Source organism: Carcharhinus amblyrhynchos, chromosome 7, assembly GCF_965287045.1.
Source record: "Carcharhinus amblyrhynchos chromosome 7, sCarAmb.v2.hapA, whole genome shotgun sequence".
Taxonomy (NCBI): Eukaryota; Metazoa; Chordata; class Chondrichthyes; order Carcharhiniformes; family Carcharhinidae; genus Carcharhinus; species Carcharhinus amblyrhynchos.
The window spans coordinates 33,963,158-33,983,179 of record NC_137330.1 but is presented as its reverse complement, the minus strand read 5'-3'; the positions used below and the strand labels follow the sequence as shown (position 1 = coordinate 33,983,179).

The window sequence follows — 20,022 nt, the reverse complement described above, 5'->3', positions numbered from 1 at the left end:
TAATTGGTCTGCAGGGGAGCACATGTGAATGGTAGACCAAGGGGCTCACGAAACCCAGGTAACAGGATCCCTGCCAGCCTTGGGCAGAGAAAAGTAGTCTTTATGGCCACAGATAAAGTACGTGTCATTATATGCCCTTAAACCATACCATATGGGTGGCTTGGAGACGTCGTATCAATCAAAGGGTGGTGTGACAGAGGTTAACAAAAGACCCAAGGACAGGGCTGTTACTGTGTGAAAGATCGGATGTCCTATTCCAACGGCTCCATCCCACTATCCTCGACTGGGGACCAGGGAGCTATTGAGAAAATAAATACTGCCATTCGGAGTGGAAGTTAGGTGGATAGCTGGTGGAAAGTGAGAGACATTGTAAAGAAGTTGGAACCAGGATATGAAGGCGGGCAAAAAATATCCTGTTGACTCCCACCTTTTGATGTGGAGTTGCTGGCGTTGGACTGGAGTAGGCACAGTAAGTAGTCTCACAACACCAGGTTAAAGTCCAACACGTTTATTTGGTAGCACGAGCTTTAGGAACATTGCCCCTTCATCAGGTGATGAATGCTCACCTGATGAAGGAGCAATGCTCTGAAAGCTCGTGCCACCAAATAGACCTGTTGGACTTTAACCTGGTGTTGTGAGACTACTTACTGTGCCCACCTTTGTGGCTTATCAGTAAAGGCAATTAAGCATGTCTGAAAATATGGGTAGGAATTTTACCTACATATTTTATTTATTCATTTCTATGGGATGTGAGCATCACTGGCTGTACTCAGCGTTTATTGCCCATCCCTAGCTAGCCTCCATTTCAGAGGGCATTTGAGAGACAACTACATTCTGTGGTTGTGGAGTCACATGCAGGCCAGACCAGGGAAGGCTGGAAGATTTCCTTTCCTAAAGGACATTTGTGATCCGGATGGCTTTTACAACAATGATTTCATGGTCATCGTTAGACTTTTAATTCCAGACTTCTTACTGAATTCACCATTTGAGGTGGTGGGACTTGAACTTGGATCCTTCAGAGTATTACCCTGGGTCTCTGGGTGCTATTCTAGTGACAATACCCCTGCACCACTGCCTCCCCTACCAGTGTTCTGTCTGTTCGGTTAAAAGGGCTACAGGCCTTAATGGGGAGCATCCTCAGTGAGTTGGAACAGGAGAACAGTCCCAACAACTAGAAACATTAGAATGCTGAGCATAAACACGAAGGCATATACAGAGACATACAACTCGGAGTTTTAACACAAAAAGGTTTTGAACCCATAACAATCCATTCCATGTGACATTCTCCCGTGGAACAGACCAACAAAAAACATTTAATAAGCAATAGTATTGACAATTGCTCCTGATACCCTCAGTGCTATGTGGTTGGTCATTGCACTTGCGACATGGAGGATGAAGTCCCTCATGAGATGGTGTAGAATTAAGTGTTGGGAGCCCATGTTCTGTGAAAAGAAATGTATCGGGTGCACCACTGGACTATGAGTAAGTTAAGAAAATAATACTGCAAAGAGAGAGAAAATAGATCAGTTAGAATATGGTTTTAACTGCATCAAATCTCTCCATTTCCCTTCACCATTTTCATCAATTAAAACACATGCATCCTGAACAGTTATTACTGTGTAGGGTCTGTCCCAAATCAGGGTCAGTCCATGGCCTTTAGTCTGTCGACTGATCATAACCTTTGTTCCAGGTTTTGGCATTGTTCCTTTGATGTCTGCCTGTTCTAGTTCCAAATCCCTAACTTTTTGCTGGGCAGCAATTTGTCCCTTAAGATCGTGCAGTGTTTGCTAACTTCCCTGATGTAGTCCCAGATTACCCCTTTGACACAGCTCAGGTCTGTACTTCCTGTAATAACTCCTTCTGGCAGCTGCATAACTCTGCCCATCATCAGCTCAAATGGGGAGAATCTAATCTCTTCACTATTGGTGGCCCTCATTCTCGTGAGGATGACATGGAATCATAGAATCCCTACAGTACAGAAGGAGGCCATTTAGCCCATTAAGTCTGCTCTGACCACAATCCCACCCAGACCTTATTCCTGTAACCCCACATACTTACCCTGCTAATCTCTGACAGTAGGGTCAATTTGCCATGGCCTATTAACCTAACCTACACATTTTTGGACTGTGGGAGGAAACCGGAGCACCCGGAGGAAGTCCACGCAGACACGGGTAGAATGTGAAAACTCCACAGAGTGACATGAGACCAGAATTGAACCCAGGTCCCTGGCACTGTGAAGCCGCAGTGCTAACCACCGTGCTGCCCATGAAGGAGAGATGTTGCACCCCTTTCCATCCTTGCTCGAGAATGGCCCTAGTAGGGGCTGTCTCGAGGCTTTGGTTGCATCTTTCAACAAAGTTGAGCTCTGTGAGTGATAATGGATGCAGAACTTTTGTTTAATACTGAGGAGCCTATGGGTGTCCTTAAGGACCTTCTCAATAAAGTGCATTCCTTTTATCGCTCTCCAGGTGGCTCAGGACACCTCACCTTGGGATTATTTCTTCTGCTGGAATCTTGGCTCCTGTGGTAGTGGAACAGTTTCTGGTGGATAGACTCCTATCCGGTGAACGACCTGGCATATCAAGACCAAACAAAACTGCTTCCCTCCGGCATTCCACTGGGGAACGATAAAGTCTATCTGGACCTTTTGTGTCTGGCTCAGTGTTTCATTTTTATCTTGTAGACCTCCCCTGGATTGGTCTGGGCACCTGGGATGCAATCCTGGCAAAATGTAGCCATGTGGCATCCCATTCCCTTTTAATACCAGACCCTTGTCCCTTCCAGTATGGCTATTTCCATGACACACCTCATAGAGAATCCTGAGGATGTGCAGTGGAGCCATAATTTTGTCATTCTTTTTCCACATTCCATCTTTTCCTCTTATAGCTCCCTGCTTCTCCCATTCCTGTCTTTCAGCATTCTCTACACTTTCTTGCACTCGCCTAAGATCCCATTCAGTAATCTGTTCCTCCTTTGTTGGTGGGTGCTGCCTGTAACTCAGGCTCCTCACTTTCAAGGAGAGCTTTGGCAGCTGCATTCACCCATGTCTTTCCTGTTGTTCGGGGATTACAATTTTCCTATGAGCTTTAATCTTAATGAGTGCCGCTTCCTCAGGGCTCTTGGCAGCTTCCACCAGCTTCTTGATGAGATTCCCATGCTATATGTTTTCTCTGAAAGAGTTAACATATCCTTGCTTTGCCCTCACCTGCTGTAATCGTGTATTACCCCAAAGACATAATGACTGTCTATATAGATGTTGACTCGTTAGTTCTTAGATAGGAAGAGTACTTCCTTGAAGACCTTCAATTCAATCAACTGGGCTGACAGATTGGACAACAGTCAATCTCCCTTGGTGAGGGTGCCTTCCTGGTTAACCACGGCCCATGCTGTCCTATGGACTCTATCAAAGCACCTTCTGGAACCGTTCGCATAGAGGGTTACATTTGGGCTTTCTATGGGGTCCTCTTTCATACCACCCTCCCCCTCTTTCTCCATCAGATGTTCGCACTCGTGCACATCATCTTCCATGGGAATGAGGCTGGCCAGTTTCAGGTTGGAATCTCACAACCCCTGGGCAGACTTGACAGCTGGTAATAGGGCTGCCTCCCACTTAATCAGCCTGGCAGCAGTAACACCCTTCAGCCTTCCTGCCTCCAGAAGCTCAACAATACAATGGGGTGAGTGAAGGATAGTCTGTCCCATTTGGGTTATAGCCCAAGCAGCACAGTTAACCGCCTTTCACTAAGTTCTGAACTATCTGTTTCAGCACTTCCAGCGCTTTCCTTTTAATAGGATATTGCCCGTGTGGGGGATGTATGTCCCCCAAGATTTCAACTGGGGTGACAGACATGTTGGTACAGTCCTCTTTGTGTGGACCATACGTTACAGTGCAAGAGGGCCAATTTCTCTCACTTATTCCCAGTGTCCCACTTTCTGAGTGTTGTTATAGCCGCTCCAATGCCTCATCCTTTCCTATATGTATCTGTGTTCCACCGGATGTCCCCTGTGGTAATATTAATAATTACCTCTAATTGTTCCAAAATATCAATGTCTAACATATTATCCTCATGTGTTTTACAAACCCAAAGCTGTACAATTACTTTATTTCCACCCCCCCCCCCCACCCACCCAATCCCCTACGCAACAGGTTGGCAAAATATTTTCGAGCTTCCCCATCTCCCTATAATCTACAAGTTTTGGGGGTCAGGAGTCAGTCCATAGAAGTGATAGATATGGATGCCCAAGTTTCAACTAAAAACTGACACTGCCAGCCCCTTAACAGTGCTGCCACAAATATTCCTGAGGGCCACTACCCATCATTGTTCAAGAAGTTTCTTGAGCTCGGAGGTTATGATCGGAACTATACTCTCTCCGTCTGTGTTGGTGTTTTGTTGGACTTGGGGCCGCTAGCAGGGGCTTTAATGGTGTTGTTCTTCTGCTGTTTGGGTCCCTGACCTTCCTTTCCTCCGCCCTTCACCTAGGACTAATTTCTGACGTATTCCAATTTTCTACAATTACCACAATGGGTCTTTGGGTTTGGTGCCACAGTCAGTCTGGTTACATTCCCGAGCCAGGTGTAACCTTCCTGCCACAGTTATAACATATAACTGTTGCTACATCAGCGGCATCTTCTACAGCAGTTATGGGTTCTTAGTTCTCTGCTGCTGTTTCTCTTGAAATTCTGCTGACATAGCCCCATTCATACTTTGTCGAAAGTCCCTGCTATCGGGATACCAAGAGCTATAATCCTCTGAAGATGTCCCCCCAAATGCATCTGTTTGACGAATGCATCATCATCCTTAGAGGGATCAGAAATTCTCCCATGCACCCAGTATGTGTTCCACTTCCCCTTTGCATAATCATGAGCCTTTTCTCCCAGCTTCTGCTTGATCAGTGTAACTCAAACCCAGTTGGTCTGGGGTCTTCCTATGGCCTTCTCCCATGACTGCCTATGGTTCCATAATTTCTGGTCATTAGCCTGACCCCTCCTCATTCTCCACTGCCTATCTTGATGCATGGGAGGAAGTTGGTCAGAGACCCCTTAGGTGCCTTTGCCTTAACTAAGAGAACAAAATTGTCCAGGGTCAGGCAATAGCTTTCCTTACGTTGTTGCATCTTATTCCCAAACTCAGTGCTCACACTTTTAAGTTCAAGTCTGGGCAGGGAGTCCAACAAAGTCTGTTTGCTGGAGTCTAATAAGGATTGTTCCTCATAACAAACAGAGGTATTGCCTTGTGGGTCTGTTTTTGCAACAATTTTAACCAGTAACATTTTCTGCGGCGTTGGGTTGTTATCATAAGGTGGGGGTTGGCTATCTCCTCCGTGCCGCCTATAATTCTCCCTCTCCATAGTTATATTCTTCCCCAGGTAGATTGCTATCATCTCCTTTCTTGAGGGGACAAATCACCCTTGTGGTTTATTCAAATTTTGTGGTGTTTATGCTGCTATTCTCTGATCTGTATCATATTTCTGTTTTCATAAGATGGCGGTGACAATCACTGCCTTTTCATACTTTCATTTTTCTTCTCCTACCCACCACAAGAACATGGTGTATGTAATTTGCGTGTTGCAGTTGTTTGAGTATCGTCCCTTCACCGGTCCAGACTCCTTCACCTATAGTTCTTTGGTACCATCACTTATGGAGTCCACTGCCTGAAGTCTCCCACCAAACTATGGGATGGTAAATAAAGATACTCACCTATCCTTAGACCTTGGTCGGTCTTGACTCCCAGGATGGCACCCTGCTCTTAGCGCCAAACTGAAGGAGGATTAGACAATGGACTTGATGCTGGACGATTTTTCAAACAAGGTGGTTTATTCAAGCTTGCAAGCAGGGGTGAAGCACTCAAGATTGTTCTCAAGGTACAGGAGATTGGGAGCTACGTTTGTTTACAAAAGTTGCATATTCATCCTTCCAACTGCTTACATAACCAGCGCTCCTTTGTTCCAACCACTGCCCAGGCTGACCTTTTACATGAATTTCTGTTCTTGTGATTACCTTGCTCCCGTTGTTCTTCATTTTGGTATTTTTTGCTGATAGACTTGTCAATCCTGACTACTGGTCCTTCCCCCCACACAAATTGTCTCCTGAGTCATGTCTCACCCTTCAAGTCTTTTATGTCTCATAACAAACAGTACGATTACAACTCTGAAATGTATTGAATTAATGAAATACCGCAATGGCTATGTTGTTGGTTTCTATCTTGGAAAATAGTTACTGATGTCATCTCTCATCATAGCTTCTACTCTTTCATTTTATCCAGTAGGCTTAATGACTTAAGGGTGGCAAGGTGGCTAGCACTAGAATTCCCATTTGCTAAATGTTTTACTTGTGGTGAAACGGGACATTTCTCAAGGTACTGTTTGAACCTGGGTCCCTGCTTCACATCGCCAGGGACCCGGGTTCAATTCCGGCCTCGAGTCACTGTCTGTGTGGAGTTTGCACCTTCTCCTTGTGTCTGCTTGGGTTTCCTCTGGATGCCCCAGTTTCCTCCCACACTCCAAAGATGTGCGGGTTAGGTGGATTGCCCCTTCGTGTCAGGGGGATTAGCAGAGTAAATACGTGGGGATAGGGTCTGGGTGGGATTGTTTTTAGTGCAGTCTCCATGGGCTGAATGGCCTCCTTTTGCACTATAGGAATTCTATAACTGTTATAAATATAAAGCTGTAACAAAAATGTCAAAATTAACCATCATCAATTGAAATTGAGCTGACCCATGAAGAACTTCACATCCCTGGATTCAGACAGTCACCTTCTCTTCTGAGATACCTCCTTTGTGCCCATTTTCCCATGAGGACACCCATGGCTTTGGTTTTGAACAAGATGGTGGAGTGTCAGAGAATCTAGTTTCAGTTCTTCTAGACGATGTAGGTGCATCTCCTGCACTGGCAAACTGAGGGGTGGTTACTGTACTGTTTTCTGCATGTAAGTTTTTCAGTAGGTTTTCTCAGAAGGTGATTATGATTTCCACATTCTCAAGGTTATCATGATCTTAGCATGTCAGCTATATTCTGATTTTCAATCCGCGATGCAAAAGTTTTGCTTTCAATAAGACTTGCCCAGACATGATCTTGTTTGAATTCCCTGAGCTAATCTCTATCTGTGACTCTGCTCTGTTCTCCCTTCCCTTCCACAAATATTCTATTAGAATCATAGAATCCTACAATGCAGAAGGAGGCCATTTGGCCCATTGAGTCTGCGCTAACCACAATCCCACCCAGGCCCTATCCCCATAACACCCTGCATTTAACCCCAGTTAATCCCCCTGACATTACTGCCCCATCAGTTTGCTCTTTATCATCAGCAAAGTGACTCCACTGCAAATTGTGGGCGTGCTTATAACACATGAATTGCAGAGGTTCAAGAGGCAGCTTGCCGTTATCATCTTAAGGGCAACTGGTGATGGCCAATAAATTCCAGCCAGGTCAGGGACACCCCTATCCCATGAAGGAATTCACAACTCTACCCAATTTCATCCTCTTCAGTGAGGGACAATTACTAAAATTCACCATCAATATTGCAATTTTTAAAATTCATTCATGGGACATGGGCGATGCTGGCTGGCCATTTATTGCCCATCCACATTATTTTAGCACTGGGATCACGTTGTAGTTCAGACCAGTTAAGGACGGTAGATTTCCTTCCCTAAAAGGATATTAATGAATCAGATTTTTTTTCCCTGACAATTGACAAAGTCATCAGTAGAATCTTAATTCCAGATTTTTTTATTGAATTTAAATTCCACTATCTGCCATGGCAGGATTTGAACCCAGGTCCCTGGAACATTAGTTGAGTTTCTGAATTAATAGTTCAGCGATAATACCATTAGGTCATCACCTTCCCTTCACTTAAACATGAATCCAATGCCCCAGTGCATTTTTCTCCCCTTTTATTTAACCATAGAATACTACAGCACAGAAACAGGCCTTTTGGCCCTTCTTGGCTGTACCTAACCATTTTTCTGCCTAATCCCACTGACCTGCAACTGGACCATATCCCTCCACACTCCTCTCAATTGTGAAGCAGTTTTTGGCACAGCAGAATAAATATTATATTCAGCTTGATTTAAATTAACTTCAGCACATTTTACATCATGTGGAAGACTAAAAAGGATTAAATAAGTTAAAGACGACACTCTGCCATTCAAATGCAGCTGTGAGGATCCATCCTGAGTTTCTCTAGAGAAAAATTGTGTATTAAAAGTGTGTATCTGTAGATGTTGTGCAAGATTATGTTGCAAATTGTGACAAAAATGCATCTGTGTGGCTTCAAATGATGTTTGAAGTAATAATGTAAAACTAATTACTCTGATCTTAGGATGAAGCGCAGAAGTTTTGCCATTAGTACACAAAATAGATGACACGTGTAACTTCAACAATTTATTTTAAAGATATTCTATCAACAAAGTAGACAACTGAAATACATCAAATCATTTCCTGTTCATTCCTATTGTTTGGTGCCCCTGATTTCCGTACAACACCTAAATACTAAATACTATCCAAATAAAGTGCCTATCTATTTTTATTGATCAGCATAAGAAATAGAATCAAATTATTCTTAAGTTTCAATTTGCCCTCAAGTAGTTAAATCTAAAACTTCCATGTAGCATCTCTCTCATGTTTGAGCCCATACTCACATGTGGAAACCTCAACTATTACTAGAGTTTATACATGTCCTTGAATATTCTGCATGGATTCCGATCCTCCAGAGAAAACAACTACAGACTTTTTAACTCTCAAAGCTCATATGATTGAAGTCAGGCATTAGTTTGATTTCCCTTTTCTTTGCTGACTCTCCAATATCTGGATACCTTTGCTGTGGTACAGTGACTGAAACTGTACATAGTTCTCCAATCCAAGTGTCTGATTATTATCCCCAGTTTTACCCCTATGATGTGGAGATGCCAGTGTTGGACTGGGGTAAGCACAGGTTAAAGTCCAACAGGTTTAATTGGCAGCACAAGCTTTCAAAACACTGTCCTTCATCAGATGATTGGGTGTTGTGTTCACAAACAGGGTATATAGAGACACAAACTCAACTTACAAGATAATGGTTGGAACGCAAGTCTTTACAGGTAATGAAGTCTCAAAGGTACGAACAGTGTGAGAGGAGAGAGGGCCAAGCACAGGTTAAAGAGGTGTGTATTGTCTCCAGTAGGACAGTTGGTGAGATTTTGCAAGCCCAGGCAAATCGTGGAGGTTACAGACAGTGTGACATGAAGCGAGATCCCCGTTGAGACTGTCGTCATGTGTGCGGAACTTGGCTGTCAGTTTCTGCTCAGCAATTCTGCGTTGTCGTATGTTGTGAAGGCTGCCTTGGAGAACGCTTACCAGAAGATCAGAGGCTGAACGCATGTGAATGTGAAGTATTCCCCGTATGGAAGGAAACATTCCTCCTTGGTGATTGTTGAACGGTGTTCATTCATCTGCTGTCGTAGCATCTCCATGGTCTCCCCAAATGTACCATGCCTTGGGAATCCTTTCCTGCAGCGTATCAGCTAGACAACGTATGTATCGTGTACCCGGCGGATGGCGTTCTCTCGTGAGATGACGGCATCCACGTTGATCTGGCATGTTTTGCAGAGGTTGCCGTGGCAGAGTTGTTGTGGTCACTGTTTTCCATGGGGACCAAATTCGTACCTCAGTATGGCAACATCTTCATGCATAGGTTCAAACAAGACCCCTTCACCGCACAGGACCTTCAGCCGATGCTTTACACTAGATACAACAATGACATTTTCTTCCTTTGAACAATCACTGAAACAACTCTAAGATGCCATCACCAACTTCCATCCCAACATCAGACTCACCATGGACTACTCTCTGGAATCAGTTGCATTCTTGGACACATGCAGCTCCATCAAAGACAGTCACCTCGGTACTCCACTGTGACGCAAGCCGATGGATAACCTCACGATGCTCCACTTCTGCAGCTTCCACTCTACACATCATAGAAGTTATCCCCTACGGACAGTTTGCTCATCCACCCTGCAGTCCCTGTTTCCGTCCACACAAGGAGCAAGAATCCCGGGCCTGTTGGACAGGTTCGGGGACTGAGGCTCCTGGAACTCTACCTCCTGGATTCCTCTACTTGCCTCACTCACAGCCACACCCTCTTGTCTCTGACCACTGGCTGAATTCAAATTAGTTAGTCTAAGGGGTGTGACTGTCTCCTGAAACACAGCATCCAGGTACTTCTCCCCCTCCGATGTGTCGCAGTGTTCGAAGCTCAGAATCCAGCTCATCAACCCGAAGCCAGAGTTCCTCAAGCAACCAACACTTAGTGCAGACATGCTCACTGGGAATCACATTGGGGTCCACCAGTTCCCACATCATGCAGGAACAACACATCACCTGACCCTCCATCCTTATTTTGTTTACTTAGTTTTTAAGTTTTTACAAACTAAGGACTAAACCTACCCTGCCTCACCCATTTCCGCCTAAGCCCGTTGAGCCAAAGCCCTTCAGCTCTCACTTTGTTGCCTGCTTACTCCACTGCCTGCAAACGACGCTGCCCGCTGGATAGTGTAGCCTGATTTTTAAACCTCCCACGTGCTTAAAAATTCTTCCCAGATCATCTCGCGGTCGGCCTATTCTGCTTTTCACTTAAACTAGGGAAAAAAGAAACCCCGTGAGAAAGTAAGGGGAAAAAAGTCAATCCCTTCACTTTTTTCTCCAGCCACAAATCACTCCTCTCTGCCTTGCTCCATTTGAACAATGAGGATGATAGAACAATGATAGAAGGAAATTTGGCTGATTTGACAATTAACTGGCTGTCTCATAGAAGACAGAGGGTGGTGATGGAAGGAAAATTTTCAGGCTGGAGGCTGGTTACCAGTGGTGTACCACAGGGTTCGGTGCTGGGTCCTCTGCTATTTGTGATTTTTATCAATGACATGGAAGAGGGGGCTGAAGGATGGGTTAGTAAATTTGCTGATGATACCAAGATTGGTAGAGTAGTGGATGAGGTGGAGGGCTGTTGCACACCGGAAAGAGACATTGATAGGGTGCAGAGCTGGGCAGAAAAGTGGCAGATGGAATTTAACCCTGATAAGTGCAAGGTGATTCAGTTTGGTAGGACAACCTTGAATGCGGATCACAGGGTTAATGGCAGGGTTCGGAGGAATGTGGGGGAACAGAGAGGTCTTGAGGTTCATATCCACAGATCTCTGAAGGTTGCCACTCAAGTGGATAGAGCTGTGAAGAAAGCTTATAGTGTTTATTAACAGGGGGGTTTGAGTTTAAGAGCTGTGGAGTTATGCTGCAACTATACCGGACGTTGGTGAGACCACATTTGGAATATTGTGTTCAGTTCTGGTCACCTCACTATAAGAAGGATGTGGAAACATTGGAGAAAGTGCAGAAGAGATTTACCAGGATGCTGCCTGATTTGGAGGGTAAGTCTTATGAGGAAAGGTTGAGGGAGCTGGGGCTTTTCTCTTTAGAGCGGAGGAGGATGAGAGGCGACTTAAGAGGTTTATAAGATGATGAGGGGGATAGATAGAGTGGATGTGCAGAGACTATTTCCTCACGTGGATGTAGCTGTTACTAGGGGGCGTAACTATAAGGTTCATGTTGGGATATATAGGAGAGATGTCTGAGATAGATTCTTCACTCAGAGTGGTTGGGGCATGGAATGCTCTGCCTGCTGTGATAGTGGAGTTGGACACTTTAGGAACTTTCGAGCGGTCACTGGATAGGCACATGGAGCACACCAGAGTGACAGGGAGTAGGATAGCTTGATCTTGGGTTTGGACATAGCTCGGCACAACACCGAGGGTCGAAGGGCCTGTACTGTTCTATGTTTCTATGTAAATGAGGAGGATCGCAACATGCACCTCTAGACGCTGAAAGACACCCTCACAAGCACAGGGTATGGCACTTGACTCATCAATTGACAGTTCTGATGTGCCACAGCGAAAAACTGCACTGTCCTCCTCAGAATACAAGCACGGGACACAGCGGACAGTGTACTCTTCGTCATCCAGTACTTCCCCAGAGTGGAGAAACCGCCACAGTCTTCAACAAGTCATTGAAGAAAACGAACATCTCGCCAAGGCCATCCCCACACCAATACTTCTCGCCTTCAAACAATTGCACAACGTCAAACAGACCATTGTCCTCAGCAAACTACCCAGCCTTCAGGCAAACAGTGACCACGACACCACACACCCTACTACAGCAACCTCTGCAAGATGTGCTGGATCATCAACACAGATGCCATCATCTCACGAGAAAACACCATCCACCAGGAACACGGTACATACTCCTGCGACTCGGCCAATGTTGTTTACCTGATGTGCTGAAGGAAAGGATGTTCCGAGGCATGGTACATTGGAGACACCGTGCAGATGCTATGACAATGGATGAATGAACGTCGCTCGACAATCACCAGGCAGAAGTGTTCCCGTCCAGTCGAGGAACATTTCAGCAGTCACGGGCATTCAGCCTCTGATGTTCAAGTAAGCCTTCTCCAAGGTGGCCTTCACGACAGATGACAACGCAGAATTGCTGAGCAGAAGCTGGTAGCCAAGTTCCGCACACATGAGGACGGCCTCGACCCACGATCTTAGGTTCATGTCACACTATCTGTAACCCCCACAACTTGCCTGGGCTTGCAAAATCTCATAACTGTCCTGGCTGGAGACAATATATATCTCTCTCCACTCACATTATCTATATTTTTAAGACTTGGTTACCTGTAAAGAGTTGCATTCCAACCATTATCTTGTAAATTGAGTTTGTGTCTATACATGCCCTGTTAGTGAACACATCTCCCATCATCTGATGAAGAGGCAGCACTCCAAAAGCTTGTGCTGTCAAATAAAGCTGTTGGACTTTAATGTGGTGTTGTGAGACTTCTTTATGTGCTTACCCCTAACTATACATCCCAGGCTGCTGTTAGCCCTCCTTACACACTATCTCACTGGGTTCAGTCAGCTAACTGTCAATACACTCAAATCTCTCTCTCTTATAGCCTATTCTGTTTATATTCCCACTGCTTACTTCACTAGTTTCAGAACTTTGTCAAATGGCATTTACTGTTAATAAATACAATCATATGTCCAGATTTCCAATCTCTTACATTTGGTTTAGATCCTCCATGATTTCAATTTGCTTTTAAATTTGGAAGCACTTGCAAATTTAGGTAAACAGTGCAAGTCCCAGCAGTGAGCTACTTTTGACCTATCACTATTGATCTTTTGCCCTCTTGATGCAGTTCTCATGCTTCAAATCCACATGTGATGCTTCCTAATGTTTACTGTGACTTGTTAACTTGAGGACTAATACTTCAGTCAGGTGGTATCATGAGTCTTGCTGCCTGATTTCAAAAATATATTCTATGTACAAACAACGGACTACCTAAAAAAAATCTAAAATATTTAAGGCTATCAAATTGGTAACATTAAATTATAAGGGTACATCTATTAACTTAACCATAGTGTCTATCTACTTGTAATTCCAGAACAGGAAATGCTTGGCAACGGTGAACATTGTTTGACTGGATCCTTTTGTAGCATGGTGTTATTATTCCATGTCTCAGCATTTCACAGCCCCTACACGTCAGTGTTTGCTGTTCATTTATAAGTCAACATGCGTTGCAAATCCACACCTCTGTTGGTTTGGGTGGCCTTCTCTCATCACAGCCATCGGATTCTTTGGGTAAACAGGTCCCAGACACGTTTAGTGTAAAACGAAATCTTTCGGTTTGATCTTGATTTGGATATCATCCAGGTTGCAAAGTGCTTCAGTTTGTTTTTGATCTGACTTGGTCTGAATGATGCAATGGTATATCTCTTCTTCCGGTCTCCACTGTTGTTGATGGAATTCTGGAAATGCTGTGGTGATCCGGCAGCTTAAAAAAAAGAATGGAGGGTTTGACAACATTCTTTACGCAAAAAGTTCTGAGTCACAGATATTAATAGATTTTAACATGTTCACAAATATAAACTTTATATGTAAAGCTCAACCAAAGTCAGAGAGACCAATTGGTATTAGGGCCAATAAATTGGAACACTGTTGGCAGAAGGACACATATTTGCAGATGGTTCTTGCCAAACTCAAAAACAGAGCTTGAAAGTTCAAAAAATGGGACTGGGTGGTTTGGTCAGAGATTGGGGCAAGGGTGGTGGTGGGGTGGGGTGGGGAGAAATTTAAGACCCTTGGGAAACATGAGCAGGGAATTTTAAATCAATGGGGGAGCCCAATTCAAATTCTGTTAATTAAATGTCCTGCCTCTCCAAGGTGGGACACATGAACATCCTCAAAATTTGCTGCTGTGAAAGAGGTTAATTGTATGCTGGAGATGTTTCTCATAGCATTGAATCCTGCGTTGGTATCAGCATTACAATCAGACCAAAAGCCTCAAGAAACAAAAAATAAAGAGTAATATGATACCGAGCATAATGAAATGTAAAGTACTAACCATTGTGAGTGGTTAGGAAGTGACTTCAGCCAAGCAACTCAGGCTTGAAAGGTAATCATAAAAAAGAAAGCATTGGATTTCACAAACACATAAATACTTTGTGATACGGATAGATTAATAACTCCTCTGGAAAATAAAAGAATGGTCTGATAAAACCGATCCAGCCCATCTATCTTGACCCGTACCGTGGATCTAGCAGTGCACTAGTTCAAATGCAACAATGACAGCTAGGAATTTAAGTTAATTAAATACATTTTGAATAAAAAGATAGTATCAATAATGGTGATCAAAAGATAAGCAAAATGGAGCTAAAACCCTATCTTATTCCCTAATGCCCTTGAGGAAAGATAATTAGCTGACCTTGCTTAGTATATTATGTGCTTGGCACTAAGTTGATCTTTCTCTACACCCTAGCTATGACTGTAACACCACATTCTGCACTCGCCTTTCCTTCTCAATGAACGGTATGCTTTGTCTTTGTAGTGCGTATGAAACAATACTTTTCACTGTATACTAATATACGTGACAATAATAAATCAAATCAAAATAATTCTGGGCCCACTGCAATATAGTTGATTCTTAACTATCTTTTTTTTAATCAAATTGTCACATGAATGTTAGGTGGGAATTTCCAACCCCTTCTGTGTGCTGATCTTCTGTCAATGGTGTTTCCAATTGTTTGTGTCCTCTGCCATCAGATAAGCAGTGGAGCAGGTGGATTATTATTCAATTGTCAAAGGCTGCTCTGCAAAGAATCAAGTTGTCTTTACCATGGTGTCTACAGCACTGCTACTGCCCCAAGAAATGAGGGTGGGCCTGGGTAAGATGTAATGTCAAGTGTCGGTGCAGAGTTAATGGGTGGAATGACCTCCTTCTGCACTGCAGTGACTCTATCTTTGCATAGTCAACTACTCAAGAAGCATTTATTCTTGTTTAACATGTCCGGATCAGTTATGTAGCTGCAGTAACTGGCCAAAGCAAGAATCCTGTGGAGCAACAAGCGCTCATTTTCACATGCATATTATCAGAATGAATGCAACTTTAGTACTGAATGCCAATTTGGAGATGTCAAATTATAAATTTAATGGACTGGGCACAATTCATGTTTTGGAATACATATCTCCCAGAAGCTGCACTGATGATGAGGAGCTGCGAGCTAGTGTATACAGTTGGCACATTGGTCACAGAATCTAAAATCTAAATGGGTGTGGGGGGTGTAAATAAAATGAAATGGACTAAAACATATGTAAGCCGCAATTCTCCAGTTTTGCACATCCCTCTGCTGCTGCTAGTGAGAATGGAGAATTTGATGCTTAGCCTAATCTCTGTTCATAGCAGCGGACCGCAGGCAAGGTTGGAGAATTCTGGCTGTGGTGTCCATGATAACTAAATGTCAGGTAAATATAAGTTTTGAGTAACATGTAGCTTTTAAACATTCTGACTTTTTACTTAATAAACTTCACCTTCTTGATGAGGTGTTGGAGTAATTGTCTTATCCTCAGATTGGTCATCACCATCACTGATCTTCTGTTGAAAGAGAAATATAATGAAATAAAATGCCTTCTTTCAGATCCAGGCTGCATCAGCTATTATGATCCACCTTTAGAACAACATTGCTAAAGTTCTCAGTTGTACTTTTCACATCTGACCAATATTTCATGATGTCCAACATCTCGTTCCATACTAGCAGGATTTCTGCTCACGTGATCAAGTATATTTCTCTACCAGGATCTCATTTTATCATCAATGCATAAATAACTAACTTAAATGAATTTAAGCTGCTGTTCCTTAAACAACAGGTTAATACTTTAAAATACTTCTAATTAGAAGTATTACTCTGCTCTCTTTTAAAAAGGATTTGTTCATCCATTTATTCACCAATCTTTAGCCAAAACTGCCGATGATCCATCTTAGCTCCTCCAGGGGTCCCCAGCTGCGGATGCCAATCTTCAGCCAATTCAATTCCTACCAAGGGACATTAGGAAACAACTGAAGGTACGGGAGTACTGCAAAAACTATGGACCCCTAACATTTCAGCAATCATACTGAAGACTTGTACTGCAGAACTAGCTGTCACCCTAGCCAAGCTATTCCAATACAGCGTGAGCATCTACCTGACATTGCTGCCCTGTCCAAGAAAAGCACAATGAATCAATGTGGCCAATTACTACCCCATCAGTTTGCTCTTTGTCATCAGCAGTGTGATGGAAGGTGTCATTGATAATACTTAAAGTGGCTCTTATCAATGGCTTGTGCATTTTGAGTTATGCCAGTGGCATTCTGTTTCTGACCTCATTACAGACTTGGCCCATACGTGGACAAAAGAACTGAACTCATAAGGGAAGATGAGTGACTATCCTTGACTGAGTGTGGCATAAAGGGAGTCATTGAGAATCAGGGGTAAAAATCACCAAAAGGTGGACTCATACCTGCCACAAGGAAAATGGTTTTGTTGTTGGAGGCCAATGGTCTCAGTCCCCTGGATATCACTACAGGATTTCTCAGGGTAATGTCCAAGGCCCAAACATCTTCAGCTGTTTCAATGACCTTTCTCCATCATAAAGTCAGATGTGTGGATGTTTGCTGATGATTGCACAGTGTTTAATATCATGTGCAACACCTGAGATACTGATCACAGTCCATGTCCAAATGTAGCAATACCTGACAGCAGTCAGGCTGGGACTGATGAATCATAAGGAGCATTCATGCCACACAAGTGCAGGCAATGACCATTTCCAACAAGAGGTAATCTAAGCATCTTTCCTTGAAATTCAATGGCCATTATCATTGCTGAGTTCCCCACTATCAACATCCTGGGTGTTAGCTTGACCTGAAACTGAACTGTACCAGCCATATAAATACAGTGGCTACAAGAGCAATTCAGAGACTGAGAATTCTGAATTCCTCCAGATTCCCCAGAGGCTGTCCACCATTTAGAATGCACAAGTCAGGCATGTGACAAAATACTTCTCATTTGCCTTGATGCGAACTGCTCAATAACTCACAAAAAACTCAATACCATCGAAGACAAAACAGTCCACTTTTGTTTGTTTATTTATTAGTGTCACATATCAGCACTGCAATGAAGTTACTGTGAAAATCCCCAAGTCGCCACACTCTAGCATGTTCGGGAGGCTGGGAGATGCACCCAACCAGCACACCTTTCAGTGGGAGGAAACTGGAGAACACAGAGGGAATGACGTGGAGAGAAGATGTAGACTCCCAAAAACAGTGACCCAAGCTGGCAATCAAACCTGGGTCCCTGGAGCTGTGAGACAGCAGTGTTAACCACTGTGCCACCGTGCTGCCCACTTGTTCAGCACACCATCCACCAACTTCAACATTCGCTCCCTTTATCATTTACACAGAGGTAGCAGCCACTAATATATACAGGATGCATTGCAGCAATTAATGTATATACTAAGATGCACTTCATGCACCACACTCCAGCGCCTGCTCAGGTATACTGAGGGAGAATTTAGCATGGCCAATGCACCTAACCAGCACATCTTTCAAACTGTGAGAGGAAACCGGAGTACCCAGAGGAAACCCATGCAGACACAGGGAGAATGTGCAAACTCCACACAGACAGTGATCCAAGCTGGGAATCGAACCCAGGTCCCTAGTGCTGTGAGGTAGCAGTGTTAATCACTGTGCCACCATGCCGAGACCCAAAGTTTCTCTTAAATATTTTCATGCTGTGCACCACAATATCCATGAAGAAGAACTGCATCTTACTCTGCGGCCCATGAATAATTCTAAACACAACTTGGGAGTGATTGCAGCTGCTCAAATTTGACATTTTCACTTTCCACATTGCATTGATTCATTGAATTTTGTTTTTGAAAAGTTCAATTTTGGGATCTGGACATTCTGGCAAAATCATCTCGATTTGCCTTTGAGAAACTGGTGGTGATCTTTGTTCCTGAATTACTGCAATGCATCTGGTGGTGTTATTCCCACAAATCTATTATTAGGTAGGGAGTTCCATGATTCTGACTCAGCGTTAATGAAGGAATGGCGATAACTCTCCCAGTCAGGATGTAGATTGACATGAATAGGCATCTTGTGTTGGTGTGCCCATGCCCCTGTTGTGTTTGTCATTATTGATGGTGCAGGTCAGGAAATGAGCCACTCACCAAAGCATAGAAATAAATACCTGGCTTTTCATCTGAACTAGGAACTATAGCATTAATATAGATGGTGTAGTGAAATTGCTCCAGTTCCTGCACGTTGCAACAAGACTAAAAACAGTTTTGTTTCATTTACAACCTGACAATGTACTGTCAGATAACAAAGTATCTCGCTGTCATGAAAAAGAACACTGCATACCTGCATGTAGTATAGCACTTCATCGTCTTCTACCCCCCAAGCTGAGAAATGACCAGCATTCATCCGATGTTTTACGGGAGTCTTTGCTATTTTATAATTGAAACTTCTCCTGGGAGGGAGTGGTATCAATATTCTTGGAGAAAAGATAATTTTTCTATAAAGTAATTCCAGTAACAGACAAAATTAATATAATTGTCATGACATATTACAAGATCTATGAAACTCCAAAAAAAAATCAGTTTTCTGAAGTCTGCCAGTTGTATACGTTTAGAATTAAACAAAATGTTACACACTTCATGCAAAATGAAATGCAAAGAATTGTGTGTGGTAAACCCCAATATAAGAACAATAAACATATTATCATTAGATCAGGTACATTAATCTACGCAGCAATAAATATTTGTAAATATTAAACAGAATTTAAAAATCGAGTGGGATTCTCAGACCACGCTCACATGAAAACCATAGAACCGTGCCCAAGATCAATGGACCTTTGCATGGTCCATCCCTCCCACCCACCATGCTTCCCACGGCAGGCAGGATGGGAGAACTCCCCCCTCCAGTGGGTGCCAGGCATAAACACAGGTGAACAGTGAAAAGACATGTTAAATCATAGAGTTGGGGAATTAAAATTTGAACAGAGACAGAGAGATACATTCAATCGACTAGTAATTTGTTGTTGTCTTTGGGCACCTACTTCCACCTGTTGGGGTCTTTCTGCGCTGCTGGCTTCTTCCTGCATGGCCCTCACGGTGCTGTGACATTACAATAGTGTGCAATCAGGGTCATCCCTGCATGGCCTGGCAGTGGCATCACTGAATCCCTCACTACTAACATCCTGGGATATATTATTGAACAGTAACTGAACTCGACCAGTCATATAAATACTGTGGCTACAAGAGCAATTCAAACATGGAGTTGTGTAGTGAGTACATCATCTCCTGACTCCCCAAACCTCTTCACAATTTACAAGGCACAGGTCAGGATGCAATAGAATATTCTCTCCACTTGCCAGGATGAATGCAGCTTCAATCATACTCAAGATGTTCAACACCATTCAGGACAAAGCAGCCCTCTTGATGTAGTTCTTAAACATTAACCCCTCCATCTCTGGTATACAGTGACCGCAGTGTGAAACATCTACAAGGTGCATTGCTGTAATTCGCCAAGTCCTCTTGTGAGTTACAGCAATGCGTCTTTGATTTCATGTCTCACAAATTTGATTGATTTATTTGAAGGGGTAAGCAAGAAGTAAATGAGGACAG

At 43.4% G+C, this 20,022-nt stretch overlaps 1 protein-coding gene across 1 annotated transcript in view; it reads right to left on the bottom strand.

Moving 5' to 3' along the window:
* Positions 1 to 13,071: 13,071 nt before the first annotated feature.
* The window catches only part of LOC145345361 (uncharacterized), a 60,055-nt gene continuing 53,104 nt past the window's right edge, over positions 13,072 to 20,022 (bottom strand). Inside the window, exons 15-17 of the mRNA XM_080193178.1 lie at positions 18,758 to 18,911; positions 15,889 to 15,952; positions 13,072 to 13,855 (exon numbers count right to left, since the gene is read on the bottom strand). Of these exons, the coding sequence (XP_080049304.1) occupies positions 13,641 to 13,855; positions 15,889 to 15,952; positions 18,758 to 18,911 (433 nt within the window). The 3' untranslated portion in view covers positions 13,072 to 13,640. The remainder of the gene's footprint in view (positions 13,856 to 15,888; positions 15,953 to 18,757; positions 18,912 to 20,022) is intronic.